The sequence below is a fragment of the Carassius auratus genome, chromosome 24 (genome assembly GCF_003368295.1).
Source record: "Carassius auratus strain Wakin chromosome 24, ASM336829v1, whole genome shotgun sequence".
Taxonomy (NCBI): Eukaryota; Metazoa; Chordata; class Actinopteri; order Cypriniformes; family Cyprinidae; genus Carassius; species Carassius auratus.
This window is the reverse complement of record NC_039266.1, coordinates 4,642,004-4,657,665: the sequence shown is the minus strand read 5'-3', so window position 1 is coordinate 4,657,665 and position 15,662 is coordinate 4,642,004. Positions and strand designations below refer to the sequence as shown.

The window sequence follows — 15,662 nt, the reverse complement described above, 5'->3', positions numbered from 1 at the left end:
TTTGAATCTATTTTTGCTTATAAATTGCTAGTAAATTTTGCAAATGATTAAAATTTTTCTTGTAATTATTATTATTTTCTCTTTACTTCTTGAATCTCTTTTTCCCATGTGTATTTTCTTGCCTCCTGATTTTACAGTTTTGATATTTCCATCCTCTCTCTTTTTTCCACAGTGTTTGCCAATCCCAGGTCATGGATTTGTGCTGGACAAGTATAAATGTCACTGCAAAAGTGGCTTTTATCATCCAAGCAGAGTTGCAGTCAATGGCTTTAAAAGTAAGTTGTATGTTTAAATGTTATGATTAGTGTATGTGTATTGTTTTTGAAGAAAACTTGTAATTTCCGGCAATCGAATGGCCCGTACTGCTGACTTAATTAAAAAAAAATCTAATTTATTTGGTGTGCTCCGGCTCAGTGCAGCTCAAAATCACTCGTCAATGTCAAAATGTTTGAAATAGCCAATCAAAGTGTAGAAGGTGGGATTTACTGTTCACAGACACTGAGTTGTGTGAGACTTGAATGCGAGCTGAGGTAAGATGTAAGCAGCTAAACATGACGAGACAATTCAGAAATATTTAAAATATTTAAATATTTAATATTTAAAAAAGTTAAACAACAGAGAGTACTTTACAGGAATGCAAACTGCTACTGTTCTTTTCAAATTTCTCAGATTTTAATGCCATATACGTTATTCGACACAATGAACAAAACTAAGCAGTTTTTAACAGACATGAGATAAGAGTTAATGTCTATATCTCTATGTAGGCATTCTTCTGTGATTTCACATGTCTAAGAAAACGTTTAAAAATCTATAAAAATCATTCTCAGTCTTACTCTGGAATGTTGTAAATCTCAATTTTCAGTGTCCCTTCAGAAAACATTTGAATGCTGCTTAATTTGATGCTTAATTATTATCAGTTATTATTTGTGATCAATTATTAATAATTGTTTTTATTTTTGGCATAATTGTTCTCATTTAAAGAACATGAATGATTTTTGGCATAAAATAAATATTAATAATTTTGACTCATAAATGTATTTTTGGCTATTGCTACAAATATACCTTGAGCAGCAAATCAGCCTATTAGAATGATTTCTGAAGGATCATGTGACACTGAAGACTTGAGGAATAATTCAGCTCTGATCACAGGAATAAATTACATTTTACTATATATTCACATAGAAGACAGCTCTTTTAAATTGCAGCATTATATATTTCACAGTACTGTTAACTGAATTTTTAATCATCAAAATAATTGGTATACTCTTTTCCACAACTGGAGCTGTATTCCTTAAATTGACAGATGTCAAGCTCCTGCAAAAGGACAAACTCTGTATATGACCAATAGAAAGGCACCATAAAATCAGTCCGCATTCTGGATTACTGAACCGTTTTGCTATGAGTTTGTAGTTGTGGTGAAAGTCAGAAACTTTAGGAACAGATTGTAAAGCTATATTCCTTCCATACTGTGCAGAGAGGTAGAGAGGCAGACAGATATGTGGACATCACCACAGGTCCTCCATCTGTGATAGCTCATCTCTGGATCTCCTCCAGTGATCTCTGATAAGTGTGTTCCTGGGAGAAGTTGGCCGTCTTCTGTGTGTTTCTCTTTTATCTGCTCCACTGAGCCATTATGCCTTCAGTTTTCTGGATAAATAATGTTGACGTCTTACAGGCCTTTATTATCCCGGTTTATGATAAGAATGCAATCATTTGTATATATATATATATATATATTAGGGCTGTCAAATGATTAACATTTTTAATCAAATTAATCAGAATTTTCAGTGGATTAATCAGGATTAATCACTATTTGCAATTACACCTGAATACTAACCATTTTTGTTTTCTGAAATGCATACCAAAAGATAAATAACAGGACACAGATACATAATTTTCATGTATTGATTCATCAATATGTGGTTCTTTTATTCTGAATTTCAAAAGTGTATTTACATTTACTTAGATCAAATTTACCTGAGCACTATATCAAACCATGCCATTTAACTACACATAGTGTAAGAGTTTTAGGTGAACCAGTGGTTAAATATAGCCACATATCTATGAAATTATGCATAGAGAAACTCGAAAGAATGAACTCAGAAACACAAACATGCGCCACCATCACATAAGCAGCACTCTGGACACTCTTGTTTTTGGGAGGTGTTCATTTGCTCTGCCACAATACTTTAGGATCGATATTTTCACGTTCTGAAGGCTTCAAGTGCCAGTAAAACCAAGTAAAAATGCACATGCTTTTCCAAACTGCTGTAAATTTTCGCTGCATTGCATGTATGCGTTCTGCGCATGCGCTGTGTGAAACACAGGACGCTATAACAGGAAGAAGCTCCAGCGTATCAACTACCAAAGTCATCTCTGTTTATCGAGCTTGGCATGAATGTATTTGAGAGTAACTGGGGTAAAACCTTAAGCTTCTTCTGTGTTTTCGTCGCAGCGCTCGCCGCTGTTTTTTTACTATCTTGAGAATTCATTGATCGACGAGACTTTCCTGACCTGAATAATTTGTCACACTGCGCATGCGTGAAATGCGTTGAAAAATTTGACGTAATTAACAACAAACAACTAATTAACGTCGTTAACGCGCTATTTTTGACAGCCCTAATATATATATATATATAATATGTATATTCATATCATCAGTTACATTTTTATTCCATATGTCATGTAAAATAACCTTAAAGGAACATGTCACCTAAAATGAAAAGGTGGTCCCTCATGTTCTAAACCTGTATGATTGTTCCTTTCGTGAAAAACACACACACACACACACACACACACAAAGGCTTTTGCACTTGAAATAGTTAACCCTGGGTGATCACAGGTAAACAGAATTCTGGGTTATGTTGTGTCCCGTTTCACACTTTAACAGTTAACCATTAATCCTTGGTATAAATTGCAGTTTTTGCATATTTGGACTGTCAGTACCTTTGAATGAACAAACACAGCATGCAACCTGTTTACATAACTGCTCTAGCACTGCACATCATTTTTGTTTTTTTATTTGACATTTTCCCCCTCAAATGCTGAAACAACTTTACACAATTTTCAGTGATTCTGTGACCATCTAAAACATGAATATGAGCACAGGATAAGAGGATTAAAAGGGTTTCATAACCTTGGGAGAAACTTCCCAACTACTAGACTGCAAATGTGAAATGTTTATAGATTCCAGATTTTCAAATAGTTGTATTTTGGCCAAAGATTGCCCTATCCTAACAAAAAATAGTAAAAACTACTGTATGTTGCGCTGGCAGCAAATGTGCCCGTAAGTGACTGTCAAAATTCACAAGTAATTGTTTTCTGGTTCAAGATAGTAGAAAATATATTTTTGTACATTTATATCTGGCAGACCTCTTCGTCTAAAGCAACTTTTTCAGTCAGACTTTTTCTGTTCATGCATAGGGATTCAAACTCATGACCTTGCAACATATCGTTGCATAGAAAACATTACACACTATGGGCCCTATTTTAACGATCTGAAACGCAAGTGTCAAAGCGCGAAGCGCAAGTAAGTTTGTGGGCGGGTCTCGGCGCTGTTGATATTTTCCCGGCGGGATAAATGGCTCTGGTGCCCGGCGCAAATCTAAAATGGGTTGGTCTGAAGTAGCTTCATTATTCATAGGTGTGGTTTGGGCGTAACGTGAAATAAACCAATCAGAGCTTCATCCAACATTCCCTTTAAAAGCAGGTGCGCAAGTTCCATTATAGATTGCTATTATTATGACGTATTTACCAGGCGCACGCCAGGAGCGGTTCACAGCCGATGAGACTGATGTTCTGGTAAGAGCAGTGTAAGACAGAGAAGTTGTGTTGTATGGGGATGGGAGAAACCCACCCAAAATAGCGTTGGTTAAACAGGCGTGGGAGGAAATAGCCAAAATTTGTCAGATGTCCTTATATACACATATGTCTTGCCACTATTTGGCCAACAGGTCTGATCCTTAATTACTACAATTAGCCTGAATAATTTGTAAGCTAGATTTATGCCTATTTTTTCACATCTTCGTGGCACACCACAACATAGCTGTCAACATTGAACATTGAAAATAAGGGACATTTCCCGGAATCCATCCCAAAAATAAGGGATTTTTTTTGTTTTTACACGATTCTTATCCACAAACTTAAAAAAAAGCACTAATCATTAACAGTCTAAAGAGTTTATAACTACACAATATATATTAAAGAATGACAGACCAATTGATATGTTAAAAGTGATTTATTTATGAACAAGGTAATATTAATAATAATTTAATATTAATAATAATTTTGTGCTGAGAAACGTTGTTTTTCCTGACAACGACAAATTTTGCAGTAGGCATTATTTGGACCTACATGGCTGCTTGTCAGGTAGTGGAAGGTGGACTCCCATTTATTCAAATATCGGCATAATTTTGGTTGGTGATTAATTCAGTGATTTTGGCATTCGGCGTCCTAATCCATCATCGCACATCACACTCGTCTACTCTCTCGAAGTTCACTTCCCGCTACTTTTTCCCTCTTCCTCCCGCCTGCTGGCGCCGCTGTAACTGTCTTATTCTTCGATGGTAGCCTAAGCTACTGCCACCTGCTGTACTGGAGGTCAAGCAACCCAAGTGCAAGCCACTTCACAGACACAGATAGATGCGTGTTCTGAGTTAACACATAGTGTAAAATTACGGGATATTTTACGGGAAAATACTAAAACGGGAAGACACCGGGAAAAGACCTAAAATATGTGAGAAACCCAGAAAAAACGGGAGGGTTGACTGCTATGCACCACAATGATTTCCGTCATCTCACGTGTTAATATTTTTTAGTGTAACAATTTATGATTTGCAAAAATAACTGTTGCATCTGTGTAGATTACATGAGCAAAGTGTATGCGCGTTGTGCACGCTATACATTATCAAGCATGCGCCCTTAAAATAGCATAATGAACAACGCGCAACGCGCCACTGACTTTAAACTAGTTTTTTTCTGGTCAGTGGCGCAATTGTTTAATGGAACAGCAAAATAGCATCAGGGATTGTTTGCGCCGGAACACGCCTCCTTTTTTGCACTGAACCGCCCAGGGAGCGCAAGTTCATTCACTAGTTTAGCGACGTGCTTCTGTGGAGGGAAAAGTGCGCTTTGCGCGGGTGCAAAATAGGAATGACACATGCGTCAGTGTACAAAGTCAATTGCGCTGGGTGCAAGATAGGGCCCTATACCATTAAAATCTACTTTTTCTATATTATCTTGCAGTGTGGGTAATCACAGACTGCCATTAAACTCACATCACTGCTGGATTTTAAGAGAAAGTAAAACTATTGAATAGCATGAAATTGTCATCATAAAAATATGTGCAATTTGTAACTGAGGCTGAAACAACTGGTGCATCAAAGTGACGGCCCAGATGGTGTGTACACACCCATCCACCCTGGCTAGCACATGAAACGGTGTGAGCTGCCTACTGATGAGACCACCAATGACTGGAGGGGAGGGTGGGCTGGACCGCTCTAAATGTCACGTCTGTGCTGCTAATTTCACGACTGTTTGCGCTTTTTTGTTGGTGTGATTATAATGTATGCAAATGTATGCAAGTGTTAAGAAACAGCAACTGAAATGTAATGAAGAGTGATGCATTACATGAACATTGTGTAATATTATTTGATTTGTTTTCCAGGGAAAGAAACTGGGAAGCGCAAGGAGAGTTTGCCACATTACAGGGATGTTCCAGAAAGTTCCAGTCACTGTCTGCCCTGCCAAGAAGGCTGCGCTTTCTGCAAGGACGACACGCCCTGTGTGGCCCGGGGTGACGGCGCCCTGCGTATGGCGGTGCTCTCCTTCCAGGGCTTGTGCATGCTGGTGGATTTCATCATTATGGTGCTGCTCTACCATTTCCGCAGGAACAAGGTGAGCGTGTGCTGCCGGAGGGAGCTAATTAAGATGGCAATTGTTTCCGTGAAGCACATCCTGTTCTTATTGACACCGGGGTGTTTCCATGCTGAGTTACATTACAATTAGTCACTCGTACGCCGAGTGTACAGTATTATACACGTTAGTTGACATTTTATTCCCTGTTACATTAAAAAGCAGATGGTTTTGAGATACACTAGAGTTGCAAGTGTAATCTATATTGTGCAAACCAGGTTTATTGGAAATGCATGCTTGTGGCTACATTTCAGCAAAATAATTTTTCTTTGCTTCTTGCATGCTTTACGAGACATTCAAAGCGAAAGGTCCATTGAGTGCCACCACAAGCATAAATGGTGAATGGTGCTAAAATCGTGACTGCGTTTGAAAAGAATGTTTCACCTATACGATAGTAATTAACAAAAACAGGTTTAGTTCCAAATCAATTCTAATCACTAACAAAAGCATTTCTTTTTTCGTTCGTTTGAGCAGGTTTCGTGGTTTCTGTCACTTATGGCATATGCCAGCATGATTCATTTCAACTTGAAGTTTAACACTGACCTTCTCTTCGATGATGTCAGTTAATAACATGTCCAAACTCATTATTGTCTCTCTGTTAATTATAGGTTCATTAAGATTTTTTTTTTCTTTCTCAGGAGGAGTCTGTACAGATTAAAAATCTGGACAGCTCCTTACTATAATTAGGACATTATATAGAGAGTATTTCAGAAGCGTATGCCGCACATGCTACTCTGTCTCAGCTTGAGCAGACATGCAGACTTTGGCCTGAGTAATAGTAGACTGGATTCACACTGACTGCGAGGAAGGTTCATTAATCCCTGCAGTGAGGCGCCGTTTAGGCTGGGCACTCAGTTTTGATAGTGCCAGCATTTTAATTTACTCTGGTAGCATGCTTCGTCTGGGCGCTGCCTGAAAGCGATCCATAAATGCTGGAGAAGTCTAAATGAAAGCGACAGAGTTAGGATTAGAAATTCTGTTCTGTTTCAGCTCACGCTGTCAAGTGCTTTCTATTGGCCATTTGATTTCAGAAAGCATTTGACAGCTCACCTGTTGCCTCTTAATGGAATTCTAATTTTTTCTGCTTTAAAGGAGACATACCTGAGCCAGATGACATATATATGCCACAGTGACACACCTAGAGAGAGAGCGAGAGCAAAAAATCTAATACTGTATTTTTCGCACAATAAGTTGCACCCGAGTATAAGTAGCATCAGTCCAAAAATACGTCATGATGAGGAAAAAAACATATATAAGTCGCGCTGGACTATAAGTCGCATTTATTTAGAGCCAAGAACCAAGAGAAAACATTACCGTCTCCAGCCGCGAGAGGGCGCACTATGCTTTCAGTGTAGACTACAGGAGCACTGAGCAGCATAGAGCGCCCTCTGGCGGCTGGAGACGGTAATGTTTTCTTCTTGGTTCATTTCTCTCGGTTCATGTCAAATTAATTTTGATAAATAAGTCGCACCTGACTATAAGTCACAGGACCAGCCAAACTATGAAAAAAAGTGTGACTTATAGTACTGAAAATACGGTAATTAATACAAATAAAACCTGTGGGTAATGTGACCACTTTTTTCATATTTTCATTGATTAGTATTTAAGTTTTCCTACCCTGAGATAGCATTTATCAATTAAACGTGTGTCCCATTTTATTTACACCAGGGATGAAACATCAATATCGTAACTTATTTGTAACATTAATTTAGTGCAGTATTCACTGTAGTTTTTGTCATTGCGACATTTTAGTGCCATCTTCACTAAGAACTGCAGTTGACCGTTCACAAAAACCTTGATTGGCAGGCGATCTGACCAATCACAACGCCGAATCCATCAGGACAGGAAAGTAGATTAACATCGGTCGACCTAAACTTGAAAAATATTGTGTATTGACGTCTCTCCATGGTTGAAATAAATGTTCATTCATGTTAATTTCATGCTTTGAAATGATGGATCTGTTACTAAGTTACACAAAGTTAGTAGAATGTCTAAAGTGGACTATTAAAATAAAGTATTATCAATGTTTTTTTTTTTATATATAGATAACGGGGATTGCACACAATGTTGATTACAATTAAATCGAGTAAATGTTGAGTGAATGTTAAACAGAGCAGGTTTGTTCAAGGGCAAGGCATCAGTCTGAAGAGAACAAAGATGAACACATTAGAATAGTCCAAGGAAAACGCATTTGTGCACAAAGGGATAAATTATACAGTAGTCACAAACGAATGGCTTTCCAATGACCCATTTCTAGTAAGAGAATAGTCTAAAGAGAGAGGTTTTCCAATGTGATGTTGTTTTTGATGTGTTTCAGAGTATCAGAGCATCAGGACTCATCCTGTTAGAGGCCATCTTGTTTGGAGCACTCCTCCTGTACTTTCCGGTAAGCGTTAAAGATCACAGTAATTTTTATTATGTACTTTATTACTTTAGGTGTGTTCAAATTAATGGCACTTTGGTGACTAATATCCTTAGACTTGTAGTGCAATGTAACGTTGCCATTAGATGGAGAATGTCTTTTTAATGGCACTAATTTAAGCATTAAAGAAATGTTCTGGGATCATTTTGAGTTGCGCTCTATGGACTCATGCCATGTAATGCTGTTAAATCTGGTAATTTTTGCACGATGCGTGTAAGAATAAGAATAAAGTCAGTCCACAGCATTTACATCAATGCTGCATTCACTGATGTTATGGATTTTTGTTAGGGCTCAGCTTGTTGATTCAGGAACATATCAATATAGCAAAAGTCACAATTCCAAAGGTTTGACATTATAGAACGATTCAGTTGTTGGCATTGCACATGGAGCTAAATATGCACTGAAGCAATGCAGGATAAAATAAAGGTTGAGATATTTCACTGATGGATAATCTCTTGTGTCCATGTGTCGATGAAATATTGATTTAGACAGATGTCATTATGTGCTTTATTCAGCAACGCCTTTTGGCTCACAGTAATTGCAGTTTAGTGGCATTCACAGGAAACTGTGGACTTGTCTTAACATGGAAGGGTAAATGTAATTAAAGTGAACTGATTTAGAAGCTTGTAATTAAAGCAATTAGCACATACAAGGTCCTGGAAAGTAATAATCTGAGATGATTTTGGAATGATGGTGGAGGAGCATTTTAGCCATTTAATCGCTCTTTGTGTGACCGTAATTCCCAGTGCATAGAAAACAAATGCCTTCATCTGTATTTTTTTATTCTTATTTTTATTTTTTAGAAAAGTACCAGTTTATGATTTTTTTTTTAATGATATTTTGGCCACTATAGTCTACACTACAGTCCAAAGTATTTTTTTTTTCATTTATAATTTCCATTTTAATTATTTTAATACATCAAGTCAAACAAAAAGTTAAACTAGCTGGAATAAAATAATATAAAAATGTAAGCAATAATAAATAAAAGTACTAATATATAAATAATATGTGTGTGTGTGTGTGCTTTGTATATTTATTATATTATTATATTTAGGAAATATTTATATGTATAAATTTATATCCGTAGAATTATTTTTTATATAAATGTATTTAATATATAAACATAAATAAAATCTTAAATATATACATGCATGTGTGCATTTATGTATGCATAATAAATATACACAGTATTACGAACCCAATTATTATTTTGGATGTGATTAATCGCGATTAATCATTGCCCAGCACTGATATATATATATATATATATATATATATATATATATATATATATATATATATATATATATATATATATATATAGTTTTTTTTTTCAGTTAACATTTATTTAAGGACTTGCCCTTAAAAGCAACTGTGTAGTTTAAAGTGAATATTGTAAGACAGAAGAAAATATCACCTAGGTGTCAAAATATTAGATCTGTGCATATGGTTCAGCAGTTTACATGTAGCCTATGAGAATGTGTGTGTTCTTTTAGAGCTGCATTTTCCCTCTGATTCAGTTTGTGGTTTAATCTGCAGCTCAGAGACAGATAGATCTGCCCGCTCACGGCCCACCATGTAGCTCATCTGAAGCAGATAGAAGCTCTGCCTGTCTGTTCTGCTGCTATTGCTCCCAATCTAAATATAGACTGGAAAATATTCTCAACTCCTTCTCCCCCTCTTCTACTTTAAATAATTCTAGTGTTATCAAGAAGCAGAGATGTATCTCATCTTGTTCCCTTGGCATTCTGCTTTGTGGAGTAATGCAATTTTTTCAGCTTGCACCCCTCTCCTACTGCTGAGCATGTCACATGCAATAACTTCACTCCACGGCGTCTGGAATAAGGCGGGGGATGTGGAGCGAGAGAGAGGGAAAACCGAATTACATGTGCACACACACACACACACACACACACACACATACACACATTTTTGGCAGATTGTTCATCCCTGGCCAAGCAAAATTAACGTGTTACCTGTGTTGTTTAATTTTGAACCATCCACAGATTTTCTTTATACTCCACTTCTAAAGCGTATCATTTTTTAAGTCACATTAGCTGCCAATGCCTAAAAGCTTCAACTTCTGGTAACTTCTCAGGTTTTACATTGTATAATGTATAATTTTCCAGTTTTTAAGTTGCCAGCTTAAAGTGTATTAATTTCAACATTTACTGTTACTAGTACAATTTTACATTTTTAAGTTCCTTCTGTTGACATTAGTTAATAAACTATGAATAACTTTAATGGTCAATATAAAACCTGGTCTCATAAAAATCCGTACTTCTGGGAACTTTTCTGCAACACCATTTTTACGTATTTACGTATAATTGAAACAAATTAATAATAACTATAAAATAAAAGGTTTCAGTTTTATTGCTTCTAGTGTTCATTTATTTTGGAAACTGCAGTGATGCAGAACCTGATTTTACCAAGTGAGACATGTTCCTGGGACAACATCTTTGTTGACCCTGGAACAACATTGTGATTAACAAATCGGATTTGAAGAACCAGTTTATAGATTTTGTGAAGTTTACGCTTACGATCACTGTTTGGTGTTTGTACATCAGTGTCATTCATCTATCATTTCCTCTGATTTTAGGGATTACTCATGGTTAAGGTTAGGTTTAGGTGTAGGGATATGGTCAAGCCTACATTGTTTGAGTAAAATGTTCTTCCAGGGTCAACAAAATATGTTGACCTAGGAACACATCTAACTCAGCAATATCAGGACGTACCAAGATATGTACTTATTGGTAGGTATTTCGCGTCTTGCGAAAAAGTGGTACGTTTTTGCCATGAGACCAGGTAGTCAATGTAATAACTTTTTTTTTTAGTAAAGCACTAATTACATTTTTGTTCAGTATCCATTTTAAAAACTATCGGTTAATTAATCGGTATTGGTCATTGTGGTCCAACTTTGCTATTTTTATCAATAAAATCCACTTTCGAACAACCTCTTATCAGCAATTTTCTCTGTGTCATTACGCTATTTTGATTCAGATGCTGTTGAATTTTTGATCATGATCATGATCCTTCTGGTTTACACAGGTCATCTTCTTCCTGTGTATTGCAGAAGTATTTCAGAAGAGCGGCCCCCTAGCAGTGAAAACAGACTGCTGGAATAACGTCAATGGCTGGGAAGCGTTGTGCCGTAAATGTTGAAAAATCTTGTCAATACCAAGGAAAGAGATAAAATACAGAGAGTTACCAGACAATCTGCACCCATGCCTTTATTTAAGTTGTGGCAACGGGTCATCTTAAAGAGTGTATTTGTTAAAGGGGGGGTGAAATGCTCATTTTCACTCAATATCTTGTTAATCTTGAGTACCTATAGAGTAGTACTGCATCCTTCATAACTCCAAAAAGTCTTTAGTTTTATTATATTCATAAGAGAAAGATAGTCTGTACCGATTTTTCCCGAAAAAACACGAGTGGCTGGAGGCGTGACGTGTGGGCGGAGCTAAAGAATCACGAGCGCCAGTAGGCTTTTGGGTTGAGCGCGTCTGGAAGCTGTGACATTACCGTGAGGACAAAACCAACCAAAACAAACCATGACTAACAGTAAGATTCAGCATATATTTATGATCCAGAATCAGATCCAGAGGCTGATATTGAACAAGAGCAGCATCAGCAATCAGTCTCTATGTGGTATGTAACGTACTGAAACTGTATATATTTGCTTAGCGGTTTTGGAAAATGACTAAGTTCCACTTTGTCGTCTTTTTTTTTTTTTTTAAGCTGTACATGTGGAAAGTGCAGTTTGATGACAACATCGCATGTTGTTTACTTGATGTGCTTACACGCCGATAGTTAAGTTAACAACACAGAGATATTTGAAGCAGTTTTACTCACCGCATGCAGTTCCAACACACGATCGTGACCCTTTTTCGTTGGGACTGCATTATCCTTAAGAAATAAGCAATGTGCAAATCCGGCGTCAAACTGGGCCTTGTTTGTAAAACAAGCATCTTCGAAATGCAGGGGAACAAACACAAACACTTGCACAACTCCGTTGATGCTCTGTAAAAATAAACTCCATCCACTGGTCCCTTAATGCTGTTTCTCTTTTGGTAATCTGTGCAGGGTTGTCTTGCCCTGGCAACCAAAAACACACTCCTTTTGTGACATTTCGCGACGCTCTCGCTCTGATCAGTGAATGTCTGTTGTGCTCTCATTGCTCTGCTATACCGGAGCGCGAGCTCTTCCGGCAGAAGTGCCCTTAGGACCCATATAAGGAAATTCCGCTCCATCTAACGTCACACAGAGCCATACTCGAAAAAAACTTTCCGAAACTTGTGACAAACCGGAAGGAGTATTTTTGGACCAGAAATACTCCTTCAAACGTACAACTTAATTTTTGAAACTTTGTCCATGTTTAGCATGGGAATCCAACTCTTTAACAGTGTAAAAAACTCAGTATGCATGAAATAGCATTTCACCCCCCCTTTAAAAAAAAAATTCTCAGAGCTACAGTACATGATCCCATTAGGATATTTTGTAATATTTTTCTGATAACTCTGTGCCAAAATTATGGTATTCCATAATTAGCTTAGCTGCATTATTCAGCCAGAAATTGAGAACTAATGGAAACTAGGGTCTTAGCTGCAGGACAGTTTTTTATTTGGAAAAAGATCTGTGAATAGATTCTCATTTTGTGTTCCACTGAATACTTGCTGGTGTGTAATGGCATGGGGATGAGTAAATAATGAAAGTATGTTCATTTTGAGGGTAATCTACTCCTGTAATACTTGCGGATCTCCCCATTTTCAAGCATCTCTCTCATTTATCTCCATTGGGATGTGATTCTTCCCTTGTGTTTCAAGTCCCTCATACGTTTTACACACCTTCCCTCCATGCTGAGCATTTCCACCCTCCATCGATCTGTGTGAGAGCATGAATATCATGTACCTCATAGGTACATTCTTCACCTTAGGCTCTCTTTCTTTTCCACCAGCAGTCTCTACCTTTTATTCCTCCTCTGTCTCCAGTCTTCCACTTCTGTCACCTTTGTGTTCTAATGGCCTGCTGCCATCCTGACACTGGAGCCCAGCCCATCGGGAGGCTAATGACAAACACACTGCTGTGCTCTGGTGCGTTTTGACCAGCACAGGATGGGGTGTGGCCTTATGCTTTTGGTCGCTCCATGTCACTGCCTTTCTGTGGATTAAGTGGATCACAGGACACCCGTCGTTCTCCTGTCTGTGCGCCTTATGTTACCAACCCCTGCAAAAAAAGAAGTACACTTTAGCATACTTTTAAAAGGAGCACTTACTGCAGAAATGATATTCTTCAAAAAAAAAAAAAAAAAAAAAACATTATATATATACACATATATAATTTGTAATTACAAAAGAAAATGCCCTCAGGCCATCCAAGATGAGTTTGATTCTTCAGCACAACAGATAAACATGTTGAATAGAATCACTTGCACACAGTATATCCTCTGCAGTGAATGGGTGCCGTCAGAATAAGCGTTCAAATCACAATAATCCACAAATATTCAACGACAACAGTCTGTCAATTAATGCATTTGAGAGAAAAAGCAGCATGTTTATGAAAACCAGATTCATTATTAAAGCAATTTTAACTTCAAACCATTGTTCCTGGCTAAAATTTGAGTTTTATGTCCATGATATTGCTTTCTCCAGTGATAATACATCTTGTCTGAAATATGCACTGATGAAGCACTGTTTACAAGTAAAAATAGTCTAAAAAAGATCTAAACAAATATGTTGTTACATTTTGATGTGAGGGGTCAACAGTGGATGGTCATTTTCACTGGAGGATGCATTATTATTCGATAGTATTTTTGGCCAGAAACATCAGTTCAAATTTAAACAATGCCTTAATAATGGATTTGGTTCTCATACACACACACACACGCGCACACACACACATGTTTGTTTTTGTGAAAAATGGGGACATCCCATAGGCGTAATGGCTTTTATAATGTAGAAATTGTATATTCTATTGCCCTTCACCAACCCTAACCCTAACCCTCACAGGAAGCATTTTTACTTTCTCAAAAAACCTCATTCTGTATGATTTATAAGCGTTTTGAAAAATGGGGACATGGGTTATGTCCTCATAAGTCACCTTCTCCTTGTAATTAATACCTGTGTCATACCCATGTCATTATACAGAGTTGTGTCCTGATATGTCACAAAAACATGCCCACACACACACACACACACACACACACACACATTTACTGCAGCGGATCCATTGGTGAGCAAGTGATGTAATGCTTAATTCCTCATGTACATCTTGGATGGCCTATAGGGCAGGGTTGGGGAGTAACGGAATGTAACTTAGTTAAGTATTAAAATACAAAATATGAGTATTTCATTAAAGTTACATTTTAAATGGGTGGTAATCAAATAGCTATATCTGACAAGTATTTTGGATTACCTAAGTGATTACTTTCAATCTTAATTTCATATATTTCATTTAAACATTAATGAAAACAGAAATTGGTGATTGTTAGTTACCCTATTCATTCAATTCAAAAAGTTTGCACACCCCAGCTCTTAATGCATTGTGTTGCCTTCTTGAGCATCAGTATTTATTTATTTTTTTATTTTTTTGTCATGAATATATGAATATGAATATACATATATTTTTTTCCTCAAAGAAATGTTGTGTATGTGCACTTCCTGTGGTTCTTAGCCAGAATTAGCTGCAGGTGTAAAAAAAAACTAAAATGTCTGTTTATTTATATATGTATCTATATATATATATATATATATATATATATATATATATATATATATATATATATATATATATATATATATACACACACACACACACACACACACACACACACACACACACACACACACACACACACACACACACACACACACACACACACACACACACACACCATACACTAACAACACAATCATGTCTCTTGCTGTATTTCCCATCTTTTTTCTCTCTATCCCACACAAAGCACAGGTCACATCCCTATTAACCTAATGTTATCAGAAATATCTCGGTGGATTTGGTGATGACGGGGAAGGGAACAGTGCATGGCTCTGACGGAGAGAGAACTCTTGACTCAGTGGGGGCCAAACTAGATGTAATTTACACGCTTCAAGACTCAGGGGACACAACACTAGCCATTACCTCCTATTCCTGCCCTGAATGCGGGGAAGAGGAGCCAACTACTCCCCACACCTACACCAGACACGTTCACACAGACATTCTCACAGATTACAAACCAAATGGGATGAGAAGAGAGAAAAGAATGAGATGAGCAGTGAAAGATTGAAAATGGATGACGTTATCATCCCAAAGCTGCCTGTTCACATTATCACCA

The 15,662-nt window shown here is 37.1% G+C and overlaps 1 protein-coding gene across 2 annotated transcripts in view; it reads left to right on the top strand.

Moving 5' to 3' along the window:
• Positions 1 to 15,662, top strand: part of LOC113042158 (probable G-protein coupled receptor 158) — a 112,777-nt gene that overhangs the window by 59,989 nt on the left and 37,126 nt on the right. For both annotated transcript variants that reach the window (XM_026200763.1, XM_026200762.1), the window contains exons 3-5: positions 173 to 275; positions 5,666 to 5,895; positions 8,231 to 8,299. In XM_026200763.1, the coding sequence (XP_026056548.1) occupies positions 173 to 275; positions 5,666 to 5,895; positions 8,231 to 8,299 (402 nt within the window). The remainder of the gene's footprint in view (positions 1 to 172; positions 276 to 5,665; positions 5,896 to 8,230; positions 8,300 to 15,662) is intronic.